The sequence below is a fragment of the Zosterops lateralis genome, assembly GCF_965231275.1.
Source record: "Zosterops lateralis genome assembly, chromosome: 2".
In the NCBI taxonomy this organism is placed as follows: domain Eukaryota; kingdom Metazoa; phylum Chordata; class Aves; order Passeriformes; family Zosteropidae; genus Zosterops; species Zosterops lateralis.
Window position 1 is genome coordinate 97,102,406 of NC_139763.1, and position 24,388 is coordinate 97,126,793.

General features: G+C 40.5%; 2 protein-coding genes across 3 annotated transcripts; one reads left to right on the forward strand and one right to left on the reverse strand.

Moving 5' to 3' along the window:
• Positions 1 to 1,315: 1,315 nt before the first annotated feature.
• RPL24 (ribosomal protein L24) lies at positions 1,316 to 5,056 on the reverse strand. The gene is made up of 6 exons (XM_083885216.1): positions 4,949 to 5,056; positions 4,758 to 4,833; positions 3,650 to 3,760; positions 2,402 to 2,538; positions 1,959 to 2,022; positions 1,316 to 1,444 (listed from the first exon to the last, which is right to left on the reverse strand). The coding sequence occupies exons 1-6, from the start codon at positions 4,951 to 4,953 to the stop codon at positions 1,364 to 1,366; spliced, it is 474 nt and encodes a 157-aa protein (XP_083741342.1). The 5' UTR covers positions 4,954 to 5,056; the 3' UTR covers positions 1,316 to 1,363.
• Positions 5,057 to 5,279: 223 nt separating this feature from the next.
• CEP97 (centrosomal protein 97) lies at positions 5,280 to 22,552 on the forward strand (the record flags this gene model as incomplete). Of its 2 annotated transcripts, XR_014589273.1 has the most annotated exons (12): positions 5,280 to 5,331; positions 7,468 to 7,610; positions 8,515 to 8,673; positions 9,090 to 9,191; positions 9,670 to 9,783; positions 10,667 to 10,833; positions 11,991 to 12,155; positions 13,862 to 13,995; positions 14,527 to 15,274; positions 16,328 to 16,403; positions 17,154 to 21,140; positions 22,030 to 22,552. XR_014589273.1 is itself a non-coding variant. In XM_083854530.1 (11 exons), 11 exons carry the CDS (start codon positions 5,280 to 5,282, stop codon positions 17,868 to 17,870), a joined length of 2,577 nt encoding a protein of 858 aa, XP_083710656.1. In that variant the 3' UTR covers positions 17,871 to 22,552. The 2 variants fall into 2 exon arrangements, 1 of the variants encoding a protein (XP_083710656.1); XM_083854530.1 differs by having other exon boundaries at positions 17,154 to 22,552.
• Between the last annotated feature and the right edge of the window lie 1,836 nt (positions 22,553 to 24,388).

Consider the following 24,388-nt stretch of genomic DNA (forward strand, 5'->3'; position numbering starts at 1 on the left):
CGGTATGATTTTTATAATCACAACTAGCACAAGTAATTTTCAGAGGCGTTTTCAGCCTTCAGTTTTAAATTATTAAAAATTCCTTTCCCTGCTAGCTACAGGTAACTTTTCTTCCTTCCTTTCTCCCTCCAGTTTCTGGTTCCTTTGCTTTCAAATGTGTTAATCGGTTTAGAAGCCTTCAATTTCATTCTAAACAGGACTAGTGATGAGGTTTTGGGTTTTTTAAATTGCAAAAAGCCGAAGTGTTTGGAAGATCATGGTGCAAATTCCATTAATGTCATCAAGCTAGACCTTTTTAAAATGGGTTGTAGCCTTCATCCAGACCCATAGCTACTTTACTGAAACCCAAACAAGGCCTAAGTATAGCCCATCTACAGTTCCCCTTACAGCCATTGTTTTTGAAGCCCAGGAGGACTGTAGGAAATTCAAACACAGCTATCTGCTTGGTGTTAAGATAACAAACCAAGCCTTTAAAATATCAACAGAAAAGTAACTGATCCAGAAAACAGCGAAGGTTTGGTTTCTGTTCTGGTTCCAGTAAGTCAGGACGTTGCTCTGCAAGGCTATTGCTGTCCAGCAAAACTGGCATGGTCTGCACAGTGCAGTTACTCAAGCAGACAGAGGAATTTCCCTGAGGAATTTCCATCCCTCTAGCGGTGGGAGGTTGGTAAAAAATTCCTAAGGGAACTCCTATCTGCATTCAGCAAGTTAAATATGAACCTAAATGAGCTTTAACTGTGTAACATCAGTTATTATAAAATGCATTTGAAACCCATTCAATCTTCACAGGCTTCCTTTTCCTGACAACAACTTCCAGCAATTCATCATTTTTTAACTTCCTGACCCAGAAGTTGCATCTGAACCTTTATGTGTGAGAGCCATGCAGTCTGTGAAACCATCCATTCATTCCCTTTTTAAACCTTTTCCTTATTTGATTCTCTTGTATCTTGCTACATGCATTGCACAACACAGGGCCTTTGTAAGTGATTTACAAATAGCACTGCTTCACACTCCCTTTTAGCTTGTATCTCTGAACTCAGAAACCTCTTTTTATGTCATTTGTCATAGATGCAGAATAATCTTAGGTGCTGTTCTGTCCTTCAGGCAAGAACACTCCTCAAACACCAGCTCCATCCTCCCTGCTGCCTGAGCCACTCAGTGAAGACTGGGTGAGCTAACACAGCAGCTTGTCTAAGAAATAAAGGGTTTGATGGCAGGAAGATGCTTTTCAGTCTGCAAAACCCAGACATGGTTATTTCACAGATTCATTCCCTTCAGTATATCTCACAATCTGAGCAGACCATGGCACAAGTAATGGAATTCCATCAGATGTTTATTCAGCACGACCAACAGTTTGGCAAAATTAGCGCTTCCCACCAACACGGGGCGCAGAAACCTTGACTGGTTTCACAATCTTCTGCTTAGGTGCTGCCTTCGTAGGGGCCTGCAGAGAAATAATGAAGTATGAGTGGAAAGATGCCATTTATCTGCAGTCCTAAGAGTGTCCCTTTTGACAGAAATCAGATCAGACTAGAATTGCAATCTATAATGTTAACAGACGTTTGCACACTTAACATTAAACCAACATATGATATTAATTTGTAAGTGACAATGAAACATGTGGTGGCATTCATCAATATATTGTTACCAAGTTCCTAGAGAGTGAAGATGTCACATTCAGACAAGTTTTTATCTATTAATTTCTCTGATATTAGGACAGAGAATTTTTTTACTGTAATATTTACTTATTCTGTAAAAGAGATTCATTCTATCCAGCTGTTTGAGTATGCTTAACTTCAGCACTAAAGTCCAGCTGATGAGCTTTCACATCATCTTGCTATGAAAATGCTTCCTCTCAAAACAGAAATGAGAATTTCCCATTATGTGCCCCAGCAGAATGTTGTGTTACAACATGATGTATTCCATTTTATAATTTCTATTTGCCTATTGCATCTCACCTTTGCAGCAGAAACAGCTGTTTTCTTGGTTGCCTGCTTAGCCTTCTTGGCTTCCTTTGCAGCCCTGTTAATTCATAGAAAAAGAGGAAGTTATCCATGTCTGCCATTCACTGTTTGCTGGTTTCAGCACTGGAAGAGCTTCCCAAGATCAGGAATGGAATGCATTACTGCAGGTTTCTCCTCTATATTTACTACCCCCTGGAGGGATTTCTACAGACAGTAGAACTGTGATGAAAGTACAAAGGGAAAGGGTAAGGAGACACCCTTCTCTGCTGCCACTATCTCTTGCCAAGATTACTCAGTATTACATACAAATACAGATTAAAAGCAAACTAAAAACCCCACAAAAGTCTTATAAAACACAGAGCTCATCTAGAGTTTTTTATGAAAAGTACTGTAATCTTTGAAAAGCTTGGGATAGCTTCAGTGATGTGACTTCTCACCTAATAGCTTGTTCCCTCTGTGCCTTTCGTACTTCGGGCTTCTGGTTGCGCTTGGCCATGATCTCGGCCAGAGAGGCCCCGGTGATGGCTCTCTGGAACTTCACCGCGCGGCGCGTGCGCTTCTTCTGCACCTCTTCCTACCAGGGCAGGGCACAGACACAGACAGTTGGCATCACAGGACATTAAATACACGGATAGAGACAATTATGGAAACAACCTGCTACTCAAATTGAAGCTATTTAAAACTCTACACTGAAGTAGAATTTTATTCCTCTCTTTAGCGAATCCTTCTGGTGGGTACAGAGAAGTGCTGTGCTACCTTCATATGGCCCCTTCTCCAGCCACATCCTGTACTTTCCATAGTCTGTTATTATCAATAATCCTTGGTTGGCTCCCTAGCTGTCCAGCTACCACTGTCACAAACACACATTAGCCCCTGTATCTTCTAGGCTTCTACAGCAAAGTATGAAAAAAAAAATATTTTGAAAGAACTGTTAGAAGTTCAGCCATCTGTAACTCCCAGAAGAAAAAACGGGGAAAGGATATACCTTTGATGGTGTCTTCTGAAAGGAAGACACTCCACACCTATTCCATCACGTGCTAGGGAGCAGTGTAAGCCATCATGCATCAACTCTCTTCCTTCAGCCAAACTGGCAAGAGCACTGACTTACTGCACTGACAGAAGCCTTTCCCAAAGCTCCTCTGCTGTGCAAGTTTAGACAAGAGCACTGCAGCACACTTCATTTATGCTTTTCATACAATGACAGCTACATAGGAAAAGACATGGTGATAAGCTACATCCCAAAGTTTTCAAGGAGAATATATTAGGAGTGTCATTCCTGCCCCTCTAACCCCAGAATCAGCTCCCTATGCTGTCACCATTCAGGAAGTTTACAAGACCAAACCTTTAGGAAGTCTGCAGATTAGACAGCATTACCCATCTTCCATAAAACTAACCTTTAAAAACATATGCCATTCCTACAATTACTAAGTGCTGAACATACTGTGGCTCTGAGTGGTCCCTCAAAGAAGTGCTACAACACAACACAACACTTTTGTGGAAGTGGTGTATAAACTCACGTAACTGCGCTCATGTTTTCACCATTATTAACCAGTCTCCATCCTGGTCACTTGGGTCATGCTTGTGCTGAACACTGGCACACTTCAGTGACCTCTGACAGACCAGGGATCACATCTTTTGGTCTTCTGGTCACCAATTTAGAGTGCCATTAGCTGGAATGTACTTACTGACTGTCCCTTCTTGTGCTTACGCCTGTACAGCACAGTCCAGTTGATCTGACGAGGGTTTCTCTTGGAAAGGAATGCAGACTCACATTTTGCATTCAGGAACTGAAAAACCTGGGAAGGCAGAATGTTTTGTGTAAGCTTTGTTCCCATGAAATACATCATCACAGTTTGCATATTCTTTGAGTCAGTGTTTTTTGACATTGATGCTTTTGGAGTTCTTAAACACATTAAAAACTATTAAAAATTTTATAAGGTAAATCTGTAAGAAACCTAAAGTTTTGCATTTTGTTACATTGGTCGAACTGATTTCTTGCATTCTGAAGCAGCTTCATTTTTCTGACAAAAGTTCAGATTACCACTTGCATTCAGTGTTGTGTAGTTCAGGCACAGCAGGAATAGCTGTGTCCAGCATCGTACTTTTCAAGTGTCTGTCATCAAGCAACAATGTACTTCCTGTATGTGGGAGTGACTCAAACTTGGCCTAGGGAACACAGGGAGACCAATGCTCCACTTGATTCCTTCTTGCCTAGTGACACTAACCTGTCTGCAAGCTGGTTTGTTATTAGCTATATAATTCCATTTAAAATACAGCCTAATTCCCAGGAGATTCAACCAGTCTATCTCCTGGTCATTCTGCAGGGAATTCCACAGAGAAAGATAACTGTATTAGGATGCTCAAAAGGCAAGCCCTCCTTTCGGAGGCAGGGACAATCCTCTCTGCGTATGACATGACAGCTTGAAAGGACTCTTTACCTTATTTTATCATAAAGATTTCTACTCAATTAATTGGGAAGACAACCTGTTGGCTCCAGCGAATCTTAGCCTTTGATGCAGGACGCCTATGTAGCATTTTCTACACAACTTCAGTACATTACATCCGCTGCTCTAAGACTCCCTTTGGACACTGCATTCTAAAACCCAGCCCCAAGCTACAGCACGGCGCGGATCTCCTGCGGAGCAGCCACGGCACCCGCACAGCGACGCTGTTCTCATAGGGCTCTACCCGAGAGGCTCGGGCAGACGCCACATCAGCACTACCGGCGTCTCCGGACGGCCCCAAACGCGCGGCCTCCGCTCCCGCCCGCCCCCGGGCCCGGCCCGGCCTCACCTTGCCGTCAGTGCGGGCGTAGCGGCGGCCATGGCCCGGGTAGATCTTGTACCCGCTGAAGCTGCACAGCTCGACCCTGCGCGGGAGAGAAGAGTTAGGGGAGGGCGCGGGCGGCCGGGGGAGGCGGCCGTGGCCCCGCGGCGGCCTCCCCGCGGCGGATGGAGGCGGATGGCGGCGGACGGGGCGCTCACTTCATGATGGCGGCGGCGGCTGCGAGGGGCCGGAGAGGCGGCGGGGCCGGCGGGGGGCGGGGTCGGGAGCGGCCGCGGGGCCCGACGGGAGCGGGGCGGGAAGGGAAGGGCAGGGCCGGGCAGCGCCTCCTCGTCCCGCCCCGCCCCGCCCCGCCCCGGCCGCACCGCGGCGGCTTCTCCGAGCGCTCACCCGGCCGGGGTACCCCGGCACAGCCCCGGGCGCGGGACCCAACGCTCTATTCAGCATAAAAGGCGCGGCGCCGCCGTGGCAGAGCGGCCCGGCCTGGCCCGGCGGCGCTCGGTTGCCTGGCGCTGTTGTCAAGCGCGGGGCATGGCGGCGGCCGGCGCGGCGGCCACGGCGGGGGAGGAGGCGGCCGGAGCGGGTAAGGGCAGCCCCGGAGAGGTGCGGGGGCCGCGGTGTCGGGGGCCGCGGGTCCGAAAGGCGCCGAGGCGCTGGGAGGGGTGCGGGGCTCGGCGCTGGGGAGGCGGCGGCGCCCCCTCCTCCTGCCGGGGCTCGGGGCCGGCCCGGCCGCGGCGCTGCCCCTGAGGGCCCCGGGAGCGGCCCGGGCACCGCTTCCCGCCCTGAGGAGCGCCCCTGGCTCGGGCGGGACACAGCGGCTGTCCATCGTGCTGGAGCATCCCGCAGCCTGGTAGGACCTTTATAGGCCGGGGTTTGAACGGTATAGAGCCCGTTTTCTGTAGAAGGGAGCGCTGAGAGGTCTTGGAGACAGAGCCGCTGCTGAGGGTGTCAGTGCCTTGCTTCCTGCCACACGAGAAATAAGCAATTTTTGAATGGTTTCCTGGATCCTGAACGCCTGTCAGGAAAATCTCGTTCCTCAGATATTATGAGTCTTTATGGAATGGAATTGTATTAATTTAATAGAGTCATAGATGTGTATATAATTCATGCTGTGTACTGAGCTGCCATGCTAAAGCAAGCAAACTAAAGCTGGTTACAAGGAGGAGGACAGAGATGTGGAAAGAGGGACCTGTGCTTCTCTGAATCTTAAAGGTGCTCATAAAGGATAATCCCAGACAAGGGAGATAACTCCAGCATCCCTAGCTCGCTTAACACCTCTGTGAAAACCTTCCTTTGTCTAGCAGCCTGGAGAAGTGATTACAGCAAGTCTGACTGCGGGGATGTCTAGTTCAGTAGAGAAGCAGGTGGAGGATGTCGCCATAGAAATACAGGTTCTTTGCAAAGGGTTGTGTGTATTAAGGAGCAGTTGGATCACGTTACACTTGGATGCTGGAAATCGCTGAGACACACATGTAAAGCCACATTCCGAGTGCCCCGGTGTGAATGGGACACCTCATATAAATGAATAAAAGGATCACTCTTGCAATTCAGTAGTGTGCATCCTTGCCTCTCTCCTAGGTTGGAGGGGCCAATTGTGAGGTTTTTTAACAAACCTTTGGATGAATGAGCAGATGCAAAAGTTTTTCTGATCCATTAAAATAACCAAACAGTTGCAGAATTGACTACTTGGGTGAGAAACAAGTGGTACTTTCTCCCTGAACGTGAGGAGTGTGATGGTTGCTGGCTCTGCCTTGCTGCTCTCCAAAGCTCCTGGGGCAACCGTGGATTTGAAAAAAACAATGGAAATATAATGAATGCCATCAGACATCTTCTATAGAAATGCATGTTCTCTTAACTGAGGGAAAAAAGACACGAAAAAATGTTGGTCTCTATCCATAGCATAACTAACCCCTAAAAACCTGTAAATGGTAATATTAACATGTGCAGCATGTTAGGGCGAGAACACTATTTGTTGCTGAAAAAGGAAACATTATTTACTGAACTGCTATTAAGAGAACAAGAAGGGCTGCAGTGATGTTTGTCTATCAAATAAACAGCAGAGGCTTAATGTATGAAAATTATTATGGTTATCAGATGCCACTTTGGGTACTCAGGGATTCAAGCTCCCTGTAGATGGCAAATGTTTTGCCTTTTAACTTTATGTGGTAACCCCTTTTGCATGGGACATTTGAATTGTGTGTTGCATTAAGTTAATGGTATGCTAGCCTATATACAGTTTATTCCTCTCCATGCCCCCAGTACTCTGGTATGGCTGCATGAATGACTTCTTAGCTTAGATAAAATACTTACACATAGTTAGTTGTCACGCTGCTCAAAACTTAAATTCTCTGGAGAATTTAGGTTCTTTTGAAATTTGGGGTTTTGAGGATCACACCTTTAAATTTAGCTACCAGAATTTTGCTGCATCTCACTTCAAAGGATCTGTTGTGACTTTCCCAGAATTCTGGCAGAGTTTTTAACTGGGACAGTGTCTGGTACGTACATCTTCCAGTAACTGGATCAGTTACTCTTAAAGTGTTTGAGCTGAAGTAAAAGAAATTTTCTTTTGGAAAAGAAAATTATTCAGTTTTTCCAAATTATCTGCATCTATTATAATACAGATCTTTTTATCTTGTGTTGCTTTTCCAGTACATGTTCTCATTTGTGAACTTTGTGGTGCTTTTTTTTGTTTGTTTGTTTTTCTCCTTTTTACTCTAAGCCTTAGTAGTCAACTGCTCAGGTCAAGGATTGCAAAAACTGGGTCCAACCTTGCCCTGTGATGCTGATACTCAGACTCTGATTCTGGACAAAAATCAGATAATTAAATTGGAGCACTTGGAGAAATGCAGGAATCTGATGCAGGTCAGTGTTACTTGATTTGAAATTGTTATCAAATAAGGGTGCTATGATGTTAGCATCTTCTGCCTTCAGGCCGTATTATGTAATTGAAGTAAGCTAGCAGTTACTGACTTCAGAGAAAAATAAATGATGGCTAACTAAAGTAGAAAGCTTTGTTTTCAGTGGAGGCCTGCGCTTGATAGTGGAGGAGATTGTTTTGTGAATTACCCAGGTAACTAAAAATGAGCTAAATAAATCCTAGTGGGTGAGGGACATCATAAGGACAACTTAGAAAAATCACTGATAACTCAAATATTGATACTTCTTGGCTTTTGAATGCATGAGTTTTGTAAGTGCTTCTGGATAGACTGGAAGTTGCCTGATAACTTCTACAGGCCAGCTACACTGAGTGGGCAGAGGTGGGGTTTGTTGCTACAACAAACCTTCACCACACTGCTGGCTTGGTGATCATGTTACTGAAGTGTGTGTCTAGTCAAGATTTACCCTTTAAAAAGTTTGTGGTTTACAGTCCTGTTAGCACAGGACCTGTTTGAGAATTGTGTGAAATACATTTTCTCCTCTGCCACATTGACAGTGAGTGCAATTTTGCACCAGGAATGGGGCAACGATTTGCACAATGGATTGGCCATTCTGATATTAAAACCTTATTTCCATATGATACAATTCCTCATTCTTTTTCCTTTATTTAGCTATTGCTGGGAGAATCTCCTCTTAGAGTTTGTGGAATGAGCTGTGAGGACTTATGTTCTTTGATCAGTAATTTATTTCCTGGCTCTCACAGGAAATTTTTTATTGGCAGTATTTACTTGAAAATGAAATACGTAGACTGAACAAGTATCTGTTGGAGTAAATTTTTAATCTTACTCTGTCTGCAGAGTTAAGACTGGTTTTCTCTGTCCACCTACAGCTCTCTGTGGCCAACAATCGTTTGGTGCGAATGATGGGTGTAGCAAAACTGACCAAGCTCCGAGTGCTCAACTTGCCCCATAATAGTATTGGGTACGTGGAAGGGCTGAAGGAACTGGTGCACCTGGAGTGGTTGAATTTGGCAGGAAATAACCTTAAGGTAAAGTATTTAGCATGTTGCATTAACCAGAATCTTGTGCTGTAGAAATTTGGAAAATGCTGCAAAGATATCTGAATATGTTTTGGAACAACAATGTTAATGTTTTGTGTCTACTGGCTTATGAAATAGAAGAGGGCAGCTTTCGGAGTAGAGTTGTCTAGGAAAAAAATAAAAGGTTTGGTATCAAAGTGAAATGAAATAGTCTCCAAAATAGGAAAAAGAATTATTATCTTTAAAATATAACTGTATTAAAACATGGGGGGGGTGGGTTGTGTTACTTAGTTAGTAGCACAATTTTTTTCATCTTTCAACATAATTTATCTTTATTGATACCTGGTTTTATTTAGTGGCTAAAAAGAGTTACTGTAATAATAGTTGCTTACTATAATAAGCAACTGACTTATTTATTTTTGTAGGTCATTGAACAAATCAGTTCCTGCCTGTCTCTTCAGCATCTTGATCTGTCAGACAATAACATTGCTCAACTAGGAGATCTCTCCAAGCTTACCTCGCTGAAGGTTGGTGTTGTTCTCTCTCTGGTTTTGTTACATTCTTCATATAAAGAAATTTGCTTTGAAAATTGCTGCCTTTAGACATTAACTATTTGAACACTAGGTCTTAGAGCATTTTAATTAATTAACTGTAATTTCTAGAGGGAAGCAGGTAAGAGTTCTCTGCCTTGTTTTCAAGTTGCAGGAGCTGAGGCAGTGATTTTTCTGTAGCCACTCTAATGATTTTGATAAAGACATCAGGTGATGTCTTCTCCATAGCTTTTTGTTCTCTTTTCTCCTATCATGAATCAAGACAAAACATACTGTTAACTTTTCTGGCATGCACACTGTAGAGAATAATGTTTCCAAATGTGCTTTTTGGAAATTGTGACCAGAAGGCCTTAATTACAGTTCTTTTGCTTTTCTTTTTGTCAGTGATGCCTGAAAATGAAATCTGTGGGTTTTGATCAAACATCCATTTCATCACTGTATTTTTATTTTGTAGACTCTGTTGCTCCATGGGAATATTATAACTTCACTTCGCAGTGCCCCTACTTTCCTACCTCAGAGTTTGACTGTTTTTTCTTTGGCAGAAAATGAAATCAGAGACTTAAATGAGGTAACTTATAGAAGATAGATCACCTTTGTCTTTAGGTAGACTGAAAGAAGGAAGCTGAACAAGTTTTTTGAGGTTGTAACTGAAAATGGGCTCTCTTCTTTGGAACAACCCAACTTAATAGTTTAATTGTTTATATGTAACAACCATTAGCTGCACAAGCCAGGTAATGTCTTTAAAAATTGAGTGTGGAAGGAAACTTTGCCTTTTTTCTGTTATTTTTTTATGTTATTCAAGGATGTTACTTTTAGGTCTAAATTCCTATCTTTTGTGGTTGTCTGAAAGTTGAAAGCTGAGCTGATTGACTGCTGCAGAGAGCTTCTGCAGCTGCTGTGTTTAGAACAGAGGTTTCGATTTCACTTGTTGCCACTGACCTATTTTTCAAACACTGTGTAAGAGAAATAAATAATCTGCCTGTGACTTTTGTCTTTATTGCCTTGTTTGTTTATTATAAGTAGTGGCTAAAACTCTTAGTTGGGATTTCATGTCAGAAGAAAACTTTTTGGTAATAATTTCTTTTCAGGAGAACAGGACAGGGTTTTTTCTGTTTTTTGGCTTACCTGTTTGGATTTTTTTCTTTGTTTTCAAAATCCAAAAACTATTGTGGTAGACTGGAATCATAGCAGTACTATCCCTTTCTAAACATAAAGCCCTATTCCCAAATTTTGAGAGAAGGTAATACTTTCCAAGGATTAATAGCACTAACGCAAAAATTAATGGGAAATGGCAGTAGTTGATAGGAGGTCCTTTGTAGTCTTTGTGTTCAAAAATCAATGTGATTTTTGATTTATTTGCCATTCTGTTGTTTTGCATGAGGTGTCCAGCTGTAGCTAGGAGAAATGTGTTGTGTTCTGTTCAGTTAACAAATGTATCTTGTTTTCTCAAGGTTTCTTTTCTGGCCTCTCTTCGCCAACTGGAGCAGCTGTCAATTATGAACAATCCCTGTGTGATGGCCACACCTTCTGTCCCTGGCTTTGACTACAGGCCTTATATTGTCAGCTGGTGTCTGAGTCTTAAAATTCTTGATGGATATATGATTTCTCAGAAGGAAAGGTGACATAATAGTATTACTAAATTTCTAAAAATTGTTAAGTTAAGTTTGGCTAAGCTTAAAGTGCTTGAATTAAATTTTTTGTCTGTTATACTGGAATTATTATGTAAGACCACCAGTTTGTTTAGATAGAGGTATGAATTTAAGCTGCTGTTTTGTTGCTCAGCTCACAGAAGCACTTCCACAAAGCACAACTGTGGCAGCAATTCATCAGGGGTCTGGCACCCTTTCTTTACAGCCTCTTTCACTTTGCAGAATGTGACCATCAGCAGGTGTTAAAGCTGTTGTCTTGGGGGAAGCTCAAACATGTCCTTATATAAAGAGCATGATTTGCATGTGCATTTCTAGATTTAGGTTTTTTTCATTATCAATTAGTTAAATATCATTTGGCTCAAATCACTTGTTACTGTATCACTGTGCTCACTGTATCACTATGATATCTGCATGACAAAGTTCTTGACATCAGAACAGTCCAAGCATAAGTATTATCCAGTATAAACTCATTCCAGTCCAGGACATGAATATATTCTAGGACATTAATATCCTTTTTCCTGTTACTAAAATAAGAAGGTGCCTTTTTTTTGGTCAAAAGTAAACCTATTCTATTTCTCTTTCACCATAACATGCTATGACTTTTCAGGAAAGCTGCCTGTTGGAATTCTAGACTTTTTTTCATTACTAATGGGAATATATCAGTTCTGTATTAAATGTATTATTCCATGTAGATGTATTATATTAATCATTCTCAGGCAGAAATTCATTTGAAAAACAGACTTATTGAATACCTTTTAGCAATATTTGCTCTCCGTGTCTGTTTTGCATGATTTTGTGAACTTCTCTGCTTCTGTGAAAGCTTTGCTGATAAGTTCATTGGGACAAATGTGTTTCCAATCTCAAAATCTACACACAAAGCAGAGACTGCTCAGTTTTGGACAAGTGGGTTTGGGGGTTTTTTTTCTCATTTCATCAATGCTTAAGTGAATGAATACTTATTCATTGTTCTGGTAATGACATTGCCAGTTCCCCTGGGCATTGCACTTGTTCCAAGTTTTGCTCAGATTTGTAGATCAGCTCTTGGGTACCTACTAGAAAAACAGCAGTGAAGACAGAGTCACTGCTTCTGTGCCGTTTATTAAACCATTTTCCCCCTTCTTAACAGTTTGAAAGCAGAATGGCTCTACAGTCAGGGGAAAGGAAGGTCATACAGACCTGGGCAGCATGTTCAGCTAGTTCAGTACTTGGCCACTGTTTGTCCTCTCATATCTGCATATGGACTCCAGACTGAAGAGGATGCCAAACTGGAAAAAATACTGAGTAAGCAAAGGTGAGAACTTAGTTTCTTTCTTAGAGAATGTAATTGAGAACATATAATTATGTATCTGATGTGTTAGATGTAGTAAGATTTCATTTTTAAGTATTTCAAAATAACATTGACTGCTGGAAATGCAAAGTCTCATGGAGGTGCAGGATGTGTCCTAGATGGGAATGAGAGCCATTTTCCCTAGATGGGAAGATTCTTTGTATTTTTCAGTCTGTGCTTTGTAGAACACTGAAGGTAATTTGTGTTAGAACTGTGATTAAAATAAACTGAGTATTGGGATATATATTTTTTTTTTTTTTTTTTGCCACATTAAAAAATGATGAGAACTTCAAAAAGGAGCTTATTTTTTTTCTAATTGTAAACGAGGTCTATTGTGGTACACTGGTGTATTAGCCACTTCTTTTATTGCTGGGATGTTCTTGCTTGGTTTTAAAGTTCAGGTTGTCCTTTGAGGGACACTGTTCCCAGGGATTTGTCCATCTGTACCTGGCACCTGAGATCTGTCAGCAGAGGCCTCTGGAGAACCTGCTGGTTCTGCCAGCAGTAGCTGTTTTGCCAAGGTCTGTGCAAATAGATGAGTAGAGTTTATCATGCTGCATTTTTCATCCATGTAAAGTGAACTAATTTTGGTTAGAAGACAGAAAACATAGCAATACAGGTTGTTCTATTCCCTGGGACCTCTTGACAAACATTTCTTTTCAGAAAATTAGAGCAGAAAATTCAGCTCCCAGGAACAGCCACTCAAGTGGCACAGTGTGGTTAAAAGGTTGAGCAACGAAAATGTTGTGGTTAGCAAAAAGGTATCTCATAAAAAGGGGCAGAAACTTGGGAGTGTCTGGAAGGAGTTACTGCACATTTTGCAAGTGTGCAAGATTGGTCTCCAGGAGGAAATTATAGAAATGTTGTAGCTGTTTCTGAGGAGAAAGTGCAGTCAAGGCATCTTGACCTTGGAATTGCTAACTAAGTGCTCTGGTGTTCGTGTTTCTGGGGAAAATTCAGGAAGTTGTTCTGCTAAATATAACTCTTTAAAAATTCATCCTCAACAACCAAGCCAAAAAAAACCTATTAGAAAAAACAATCCCCCAAATCCTCACCTGTATATATTGATTTATAGAACAGTTTGACCTCTGCCTTATGATCTTATAATTTAGCTGGGCTGAAAGAGCCTGTGTGTTCTCTGAGTTTGTAAAGGATGATTTTTTTTTTGTGGCAATATTTGTTGATTTGTACTACAATTTGGGGCCTTTAGTTACTGGAGCACCTATTCCTTGATCCACTCGCTTTGAAATGTAAAAGGTACTCCCACCATTCCTCAAACTCTTCTATACCTACACATATAATGTGTTCCACATTAGACATTAAATATCTGCATGCCTTCCTTGTGTATAGAAATACCTCATGGTTTTGAGTCTATAGTCAGAATTGCATGTTGGGATTTTTCTCTTTATTTTTTTGTTTGTTTGTTTAAATATATGTAATGAAGAAAGAGGGGCAGGAGGAAGGGGAGCAGGAAAAGACTGCAGTCCCCTGCTTTGTGAGTAATCCTGTTAGTGTCTTCTAGTTATAGGAGCCTGCATAACTAGCCTCTTGTTTAGAATGTTTCAATCACTTGTTTCCTTTGAAATAGTTCATAGTTTCTTTTAGTTGTTTTCTGTGCAAAAGAAAGTTTGAAAGAAGCATAAAATCTGTTGTTGGCACTCTGTGCTTAGACTCCACCAGAGGCAGTTGATGCATGAAAACCAAAATGAGGAACCACTTACAACTCCTGCTCCCAGCAAAACAGTGCCAGTTGTTCATGAACACAGTGGCCTCACCCAGCCATCACAGATGGTTTTTGAAAAGGGTAAGTAGCTTATCTACACCTGTGATCTAACTTGTGGAAATAAATATTTTTGAACATAGGTAAACCTTTTGAACATAGGTAACTTTGTGGAAGGAATTTCAGAACAAGGTTACTGTTACTGTTTTATTTTGTTGATCTTCAATTTTCTCAAATGAAGTTGCACTTTGTTTCTAAAAAAAATCCAGTCCATGCTTATTTCTGTCTTGAAATGCCAGTAGGCTGGTTAGGTGAAAAACCCAATCCAACAAACTAAAGAGTTACTGCTTTGACTTTTCCATTTTATGCAAGTTTGTTCTCCAAGGAAGTGCAGTTTGTGCAATTTCCTGTACCCAGTATTTGCCAAGTTTAGATGTTACTGTGGTAAATATTGTCCTGATACAGAAATAATGCTCACCATTACTAACATGTTAGATCATCTTACCCATCCAGGCGGTAACTGTCAAAACCAAATTGGGAATTCCTATGAATTAAACAAAGTATAGCTATTATTGAAATACCCTAACATTATAATGTGGCTTTCTGCCTGTCTAGAACCTGTCATCCAGAGGAATTCTTGGGTTGGACCAAGTACAAACAGTGATCATTCCTATGCAGTAAAGAACACTCTTCTTCATGAAAGCAGCTTTTCCAGGGAGCTAAAGCTTGAAGATTTACAGACAGGTGAAGACAAACTAAACAGCAGCCTTTTATCCTCAGAGTCTACTTTCATGCCAGTTGCTTCAGGATTGTCTCCAGTGTCTCCTGCTTCAGACCTGAAGCTACATGGAATCAATTTGGGCCCAGAAGATGATGATGATACAGTGATTGAACGTGTGAGAGATGTTAATAGTAGGGGAACAACTAACAAGCAAGAAGCCTTGTCAGTTACAGGAGAGGACCCTAATAGAGCAGCAGGAAGTGTGGAAACACAAGAGAATATCAAAGAGATCCTGCAGATACCTGATCCAGTAAGAGCTGGCCTGGCTGCAAAGACTGGCAACTCTTTTGGGGCCTTTGGAGGCCAAGTTCTGCACAGTCACCCCAGCACCGCGTTAGGTATAAAAACTCCTGACCAGATGGCAGAAGAAAGGTCTGCTTCACTGCCTGTGCAAGGTGCAGCACCAGCTGATCAAGGTGCAGCTGAACTGCAAAGGATGACTGAAGCAGCTACCAAGCTTCAAGCTTCCTGGAGAGGATTTCACACGAGGAGCCACCATCCTCAAGCCAGGGAAGTGCGGAATGAAATTCGACTGAACAGAATGCAGGAGCACATCATTTACTTAAGAGCTGAAATCGAAAAGTAAGTTGAGGTCATGCTGTGCATTTTCAGGTCTGTATGAATATAACTATTGTTCCAGAGTGTTTCAGAACAGATGTAGATGGGCCTGATATAACTACTCACAGTAGAACTTAGCATCAGAAACATAAAACTGATTACATTACAGGATGACTTCCTGTTGGTAAGCACAGTTTTCAGTATAGCTGTTCATACTCTCAAAGTGCCTTCTATAAGTGGATTGGGTTAGAACACATTTATCTATTCCTCTATTAGCAGGACTTGCATATTTCAAAATAGAAATTGCTGAATGGGATTTTTTTTTTTTTTTTACTTGTCTCCTCGCAATGAGAGTCTATAAATCAAGTGTCCATATTGAGAGTCATTCTTCTGTTGCTGGTGAAAAGAATTTCCTCTACCTTTTATGATACAATTCTAAAATGTTACTCTGTGTTTGGTTCTGTTTGAATTTTTGATCCTGTGAATCCATGTTTGGAGAAGATCATGGTCAAAGTTCCTCAACTTGTAAGACAAAAATTCTGGATTTACTTAATATATTTCTAGATCAGCCTTTCTGAATCTTTCAATCTAACAGATTCAATCTGTTTTTCAATCTGTTTTTCTTCACCGTCACAAGTGACAAAAATTCTGTGATTCAAGTTGAGTACTCAGTGAACCTCTAGAAACTCCCAATGCTCGCACATCACATTCCATCCATGTATCAGTGGGGCAGCATCATTTGAAATAAAGAAGAACTATTTGGTGTGGGGGGGGGTGATAGTTGTGCAGGAAAAAATTAGAGCTCTGGTTTGGCTTACAAAAAGATGTGTTACTGCCAAGCCAACAAGTGTGCTGCACTAAAAGGCAGCAGAATTTAAATGTAACTGAAAAAGAAACTAAAGTCAGCAGTTGGGTATTTATGGCAAGCCAGACTGCAGTAATTTCTTAATGTTAGGCTCTGTTGTATCTTTCAAAGGTGCTGTTATGTAAGTAGGCATTTTTATGTATTCTTGTTGCTCTTGTTACCCAAATGTTGCTTATTTAAGCTGCATAAATTTTGGATGTGTGTTCTTCCAGACTAAGAAAAGAAAGAGAGGAAGATAAAATGCAGAGGCTTGTACAGGAGGAAGCTGTCAAATTTCTTTGGAACCAGGTAAGTAATTTTAGTCCTCTTGTTTTTCTGCTTAAATGTGAATTTGGAATTAGAATTTGGATCTGCTTATATGTGACTTTTCATTATTTCTTACTGTAGATCCTGAGGAGACAGTCAATATAGTTCAGTTTTTCCAATGATGATTTGAGTGGTTAAATAGAATTTAATCACATTGTTGTCTGCTGTACTGATATTGTGGGGCAAAATAACCTTCAGAACATTAGTGCAAGAACACTGGTTTTATTACTAAAGACTAAATTGTGGCCTGGTGTGAGAAGGAAGACAAAATGCAAGAAAAGCTAAATAAACATAAGCAGAACTGTGAAGAATGATGTGACTGGTAAATGCCCATGGCAAATGAAATTGTCAAGCTGTGTTGCTTGTGAGCAACTCAATTTTGAGGCAGAGAAGTTATTGATACACCTTTTAGTAAGCCTTCTTTCCAAAAATAAGGCTGTTTTCTTCAAAATATATGAATTCTTTCTAGTTTTATGAACATATTTCTTTTTCTACAGGTACCTGAATTGGGAACTTGTGTGCTCTGTCAGTGTTTGGCATGTAGGTTTAAAAGCCAATTTCACAGTGAGAAGAACAAAATTTCCTTAAAGATACAGGAAACTTTTTGTTTGTCACTTGGTCATGGATTTTATACTTCATACAGAGCTTGATTGCTGAATGCAAGAAATTCTCCAGAAATCAAAATACATTTAGCTGCATTTCATAATGATTTTTTTCTCTTTAACTTTACAGGTTAAATCCCTTCAACAATGGCAGCTTTCAGTGATGCAGCACTTAGGTGGTGCTGGGATCATCCCTTCAGGCAGTTCTTTATGTTCATCCAAGCCACCTCTTGAGTCATCCACAGTGGAGCAAGAAACCCCACCAGCTGCTAGTTCTGCTGTGTTAATTCCTGCTAGTGAGGATGATCTTCAGGAAAAGTCTTTGTTGCAGTTCCCAGATTCTGGCTTTCATTCTTCTGCAGCTGATCAGACTCATGCCAGTGACCTGTGTAGCTCTGAGAAGAGCTTAGCTGAAGGAACTGAGAGCTCTCTTTCTGTGGAAACCATCAAAGAACGTGGCTATTGTATTTTAGCATGTTCTTCAGATATAAAGGATGGCCCTGGGGAGTGTGGGCAAAGTAAAGAGAGCTCTGGTAATGAGCAGGACAATGGACTGATACAACAGTATTTAAAATCTGTTCAGCAGCTGGAAGAGGCTGATGAAGACACAGATTGCAATGAGGAAATGGAGGGCAGCTGTCTAGAAATGGCTGTGTCAGCAGAAAGCCAAGATTCTTCCTCTGACACTGTCTCTGTAGAGCTCCCTCAAGACACATCTTCCCCTGTCCGAGGTGAAATCTGTCAGACACCACCGGAAAGCTACAAACTGAATTCAGGAATAGTAGAAGGGAAGCAAACGGGCCGTGATTCTTCGTTTCAGATGCTGCATGTTGGGATAGCTGTATAATAAGAGAATTTCCAGAAAGGACTAGGGATTCCATTTCACTTTTTTTCCTGTTTATACAAATGTTATTTTTCATGTGTGCTGTTCCAGATTTTGACTCACGTTATGCATTTATGTTGTAATTACTATTTTATTGATGTTGCTGAGGATAGACACCAACTATGCTAACCTGAAATTGGCAAAGTTCTCAGTGACAATCGTTATGCACTTTATTTTCAAGCATAAAATTGGTATCCTAATAACTGGCCTCCATTAAATTAATTCTGAAGACTGGGGTGGGGGGTGGATAGTGGTGGTGGTAATGTTTGCTGTAAATTCACTTTGGTGCATGTGTTAGTATTTGTTTGGTTTTTTTCCCGCAAAGAAAGATTAAGTTCTTATTTTGCAAAGAGAAGCAAACACTATAGGAAGAAATGGAGTCAATACAGGCAGTATATCCTGTCATAGGCAGGATACAGCCTGCTGAGAAAGATGAAAAGTTGCTTTTCAGACTTCCTTTGACTTAAAACAAGAGTAACTTGGTCAGTATATCAAAGTTGCATTCCAGAAAACCAATGTCCGAGTCAGTGACTTTTCTGTAAATAACTTGAAGCTGCTGGCAATAAATTAGATCATTTACATACACACTGAAACAAGGACTTACAGGAGAGACACCTCAGGGAGCTTCAAACAAGCCTTGACCTTTGTTTGCCCTGGGGTTGAATTTCCCTACCTTCTCAGGTAAGACTCAAAAACGCAACCAGTAGCAGCCAGGGCTAAATAAGAATTTCAGAAGGGCATGTGATTTGGGAACATCATTTCCAAGACTGCCCTGCTGGGTGCAGCAGCAGACCTGGTGGTGTATGTATTAGCACCCACAAGGATTCTAATGCCCTTGAGGGGTTTGGATTTGCCCTTGAGTGAGTTTGATGGATCACAACTACTTCTGTCTACAGGTATAAATACTAAAAGCAAATGCCATGACTTAAAACTATTTCCTGATATCTCTGTTGGGTTTTTTGGATGTATTTTCCCCCCTTGTATGTCCAGAATCTGACTTTTTAATTAGATGTGAATAAAAAGTTGTATTTCTTCCCTGTTAGCAAATATGCTGAGATACCTGGGCTATGCTTTCCACTTAAACACTGGGAAAGCAGCAGGGTTTGTATCCTACCTAGCCATTGCTATGTTGGGTTTTTTAATGGAAAACTATCAGATATCTTAGTATACTTCAACAGTGACAGGGGAAATCTGTTTTGCCATGTGATTTGTGATGGACACACATGAAATAAAAGTTGATGTTGTTATTTACAGGGATCCATTGCGTTTGCTGATGCTGCATTTTGCAATGTGTACTGGAAGGCCAGTGTTGCAGGAGTTTGCTAATGTTTACTTCTCACTTACAAAGACACATGCCTATTGTAATTGTCTGGGTCCACAGGTTAACTTCTGGTGCTATGGTGTCACTGAAACCAACTAGGACTCTTTAAAAATTACTCTCATGGCCACGTTACCATGTAAAATAATTCAGTTTGTGTGAAAGCTTTGGTTGCATGTCTGCTTTAGGTTCCAAGTTGAAATTTACCACTACTCAGTAGTTTGGTAGGAGACCAGTATCTGCTTGAGGCCTCAAAATATCCTTTATTTAGAACATAAATGGTGTATTGGACTTGTACCAGCCATGTTCCTAGTGGTGAAGTTCACCTTGGAAGAATGAAGCTTGCCTCTGTGTATAGAGTAGCCATCATCTCTTTTTCTCCCACTCCAAAAAAGTTCTAGGGCACCAACTTCTCCAAAGAGCTGTCCCTGCAGTCAGGCTGACCTTTGACTCTGCCTTGTATACATGGGAGCATTAAAGAAAACCCAGAACAGCTGAGGTGGCAGGTTCTTAATGTGCTATATTTCTAACTGAATGTAGTTACAGCACATTTGAAGCATGACCATATTCATAGTTAGAGCACAGTTGTGCTTGGGTATTGAAAATGGTACAGGTGCATTAATGTATCCCAACATCTGATAACCTGGGCAAAGCAGTGTGTAGTCCACAGGATCATATCCTTGTCCTCTGAAGGTGCTGAACTTGGCTTTAAATCTGCCATGCTTGGGGATCTGCAGTTCATAAGACTTAGCTCTTTGAATGTCAATATGTTATATAAAATCCCCCAAACTTCAAAGGGTCTTTCTCTGCATTTTGAGAGAGGAGTTATTTCAGTCTGTGAAACAGTTGTTGGATCTTGCACTCTGGAGGCAGTGGTCAGGTGTAATAACACACTGAAAGTTCTCTTCTCATGGCAGAGTGCTTTATTGCAAGACCTGGGAGAAACTAGACCACTGCCTGGATAACAATGTTTCACTTACTGGAGACACTGAGGGAGCATATATATTTTGCTGTTTTGCGTTGTCACTTTTGCTGCACAGTTAGAGGTAAAACAACTTTGATTTTGGAGTCGTCAGAGGGGGAAAACTTGGTGCAAGTAAATTTTTCATGGAAGCCCTAGATGTTTCTTGACATTTCCTTTGTTATTAGGACTTGAAAACACAAAGACAAGGCAACTTACTTTAACTAATGCTGAGGTCAGTTGTTGTCCTTATTAATGTGTAACCTGTATATCCAAAAATGGTTTTATGCAGGTACAATGAAGCATGTACTGACAAATATTCAGCTTTATCTTACTTTTTTGGGGAAGCAGTGAAATGCTAGAAAGTTTTTTTTCTAATGTTCTGAAAAGTATCTTGCATGTGTAGAAGATGAGTTGCCTAAATATAGAGAAATCAAAGAATGGTGAAGTTTTGGATTAATTTTTACAGGGTTAAATGTAATTAGTTTGTATATACAGAAAATATTTTCATCCTGACCATTAAAATACACACAGGGAAAGACAATGAGGGATACAGTTGAAAAATAAGGAATAAAACTGGATGTGTACTTAAAATTGTCTTCTTTTGGCCCTGTTTTGAGCTCTCAAAGAATCATGATGTGGAAGTATCATAGTTTAATATATGGCTTAGCATTTACTCATCTTTAAGTGAGTTTCCTTACTCTAGGTATGTAGCATTCTTTTAGCTGGATAGGGATGCACAGTTTTCCTTTGGAGGTGATGGAAATTTCATGAAGGAATTGGAAGGCCTAAAATATATCTGAAACTTTCCTGTGTTAATATTGTATTCTTTCCTTTTGCAAGGCTTCATGTTCAGGAGAAGAATGTACTTTGTAGAAGAAAAGCTTATCTCTTGTGTTTTGTCCTGGGCTGATCCTGCAGTGTTAGTGGGAGAGAGAACCAGTTTTTTTGCCAGGTACTGTTGCCAGCTCTGCCGTGAGTACAGTTCAAATGCTTCTTTAATTTGCTTCAGAAAAATCAGATAAATATAGCTCAGACTATTTAAACTGCACCACACAAGTAGTTTTGCCCCAAATAAGATAGCTGGCACATGCAAGCCTATTTTCAGCTAGTCTGTGGCAGAAATTACTCTTTTGCCTCTTTTTCTGAAGGCTGAGACAAGTGGTTCTATATACCATAAAGCAAGAAGGCATTAAGACTGCAAATTTTATTTTGCTGCTTCTGAGCCACAAATGTCCTTCAGCAAATATTTGAGAAAGTCCTTGCTAAACTTAATTGCAGAAGCCTAACAGTTGTTGATAGTTAAGTTTCTTAAACAACCATAGGTTCTACTATTTGCATGCAGCAGTTTAAATAATGCACTTAGCAGCCAGTCTCTATATAAAAAAAAAGTTGGGTTTTTTTCTGAATAATGTTTGTCTTTGAGCTTGCAAACTGTTCCTGTTTCTTTATGATTTTGTATATATTGTCCGAAGAATTCCAATTTTTGTTTCTACTTGTAGCAAGTTATCTGATGAACAAAAATGGAATGTATGTTCCTTTGAGATTACCTGGGTAATTTTTACTGCAGTTGATGTTCTAGTGTGTCTCACACAGATACACTTTTTCCTGAGAGGATAGAATTGTAGCAGTTAGGGGAGACTGATGGAATGACAATAAAATGTAAAACTAGTCAGTTCCCCTGCTAGTAGAAAATATAATTTTTATTTTCCTCTCCTCTTTTATTAACTGCCCCCCCCTTCCCCCTTTGAGGACTGTGCCACCCAAATAAGTATGCATCAAGTATTCATAAAGTCTTTCAAAATGTTTTCTTTTAATAGTTATACTTTTTTTCTCCCCCCCAGATTGGCTTTCTAGGACAAGTTACTGAGAAACACTTGCTTTCTATATGCCTACCAAAAAGTTGGGACTCTATTTTTAAATGTTTTCTTTGTCAGTAATGGAAAAAGCACAGGATCCCTTTCTTACAAAAACATAAACCAGTATTTATCAGGAAAGGTGCTTTATCTCTTAAAAAGTGCCATGCCAAATTTTATTGTAAAAGAGCTCACAGTAAGAATTTTTTTTTCTGGCTTCATTCCGTTTATAAGTATACGGGCCAAATTCATTTGTAGCATAATTCTACTGAATTAAATTTTTTTGAGACTTTCACAGGAGTATTCTACCTCTAAACTAGAATTTGAGAAGAAAGAACAATTGAGTATTGATTTGTCTTTCTATTTCTTGCTGTTTTCTGTGAAGAATGGTGGGTGGTTAAATTGATACCGTTCATATATTTTCTATAAGTGTTTACATTTTGGATTTATTGTTTCATAAGTATTTTGTTTGTATCTCTGAGTTTTGAATTTTAAATAAATGATTTGTACGTTTATTGAAAATTTTAAGGTGTACCTTATATTGACTCTTTTATGATAATAGTCAATTATCATAGTCTTACAATTGGAGGGCTCTTCTGGACATGGGAAGCTCAGCAACAGAAAGCACGTGATGACAAGGTAAGCATTGTCATTCTTTACTTGGTACAGCTGAGACATCTGATGGCCACTGTTCCAGTGCCTTGGACAGTAAGAGTGTAGTAGGGTACATGAAATGAGTTCACCCATGACTCTGAAACTGATCTTTGTGATTTGCAGTCCCTTGTTTCTATTGCTGGTCCTCTTTTGTGTTCTTAATTACCTGCTGTGTTTAAATTAAAAGATGTGGCAGTATTCTGTACAGAGTTTTCTAGAGAGAGGATTAAGACTAAGCGTTTATCAAGAGAAACACAATTGCAGTGTGTGGTGTTGCCTTTCTTGGTTTGGTCAGATACCTGCTCTGTTCTTAAACAAATGAAGACTAATTAAACATCGTTCATGCTTTAACAAAAATAAACAGTTGAGGAGTTCAGATATGCATGAAAGTCATGTTTTGCTGCAACACAATTCTCTGAAAGGTAAAAAAAAATACAACAATAACAAAATTGAAACAACAAAGCTAACTTTGCTTTCACTCAACTTGTAACACACAGAGGTTAGTAGATATTTTTAACTCTTTACTATGTGTTTCTACTTCATTACACCAAAGAAATTTATTTTGTTTTTTTTTTAAGTGGGGCTCTTTTTGCTCTTCTGTGAAGGTATTTACTGTGAGGGTGGTGAGGCACTGGAACAGGCTGCCCAGAGAAATGGATTCCCCATTCCTGGGAGTGTTCAAGGCCAGGTTGGATGTGGCAATCTGGTTTAATTTCCTGCCATAGGCAGGAATGCCCCTGCCCATTGCAAGGAATATGGAACTAGGTGATCTTTAAGTTCCTTTCCACCTCATTCTAGGACTCTAAAAGTCAAAAACAGGCACAGCTAAAGTAACTCCAGGTCTGAAAAGAGAAGAGCAGTGACCTTTTCTTTTAGAGTAAAGACCTTGAAGCTGTACTAGCTTAAATGCTGTGTGTTGTAGGGTTAGTAACCATAGCACTTCATGAACTCAGGTTGAAGATCCCTCTTGTCCCTGTCTTTTATTCATATTTGTAATAAGATCAGACATTAAAATATTTTGCTGGATTTGGAAAATAAGGGAATGGCTAGTGGATGGGCCCATTTTGTTCAAATGGAAATAGTTACTTTTAATCTTATCAGCTGAAATCCTTACCTATGCTAGTGTGCACCTCAGCCCACTCATTTGTGAGGTGGTGTGAGAAGCAGGAAAGCCCTTGGCTCTGTAAGCATTGCTCAGCAGTAGCTAAAACAGCCCTATGTTATCACACTGTTTCCAGCACAAATTAAACACAGACCTACCCTAGCCACTGTGAAGAAAATTACCTCTATTCCATCCCAAACCAGTACAGCTGCTCTTTCCCATACGTGCAAGATGATATTCACCAAGGGAAGGAATATCAGAAAATTGTGCACAGGATGCCCAAATCAGATGAATCACAGCCTCTGACTTCTAAGATGTTTTAAATTGTGAACAGTGGGAAGCCCATGATCATAAAGGATACTCTGGAAAATGTAAAATCTGACACATTGTGTTTAGAATGTTCCATGAGTTGGACTGAAGACAATAAACCATTAGAAAAGCCTAAACAATTCTCAGACAGCATACTGCTGTGAGAAGCAGCGGTCAAGCAGTCAGGACTGTTTGCTTAGCATTGTGTTAAAGTGCATTCAATCAGCACCCTTTGGGAAATCTCTTCCTATCCATTGTTACACCAGCTGAAGTTTTCCAGTC

Coding starts and splice junctions, on each gene's coding strand:
- RPL24 (XM_083885216.1), bottom strand. Junction 3,761..4,757: donor ACGCCCGCACTGACGGCAAG/GTGAGGCCGGGC, acceptor CTGCCTTCCCAG/GTTTTTCAGTTCCTGAATGC. Junction 2,023..2,401: donor CAGAGGGAACAAGCTATTAG/GTGAGAAGTCAC, acceptor ATGAATTAACAG/GGCTGCAAAGGAAGCCAAGA.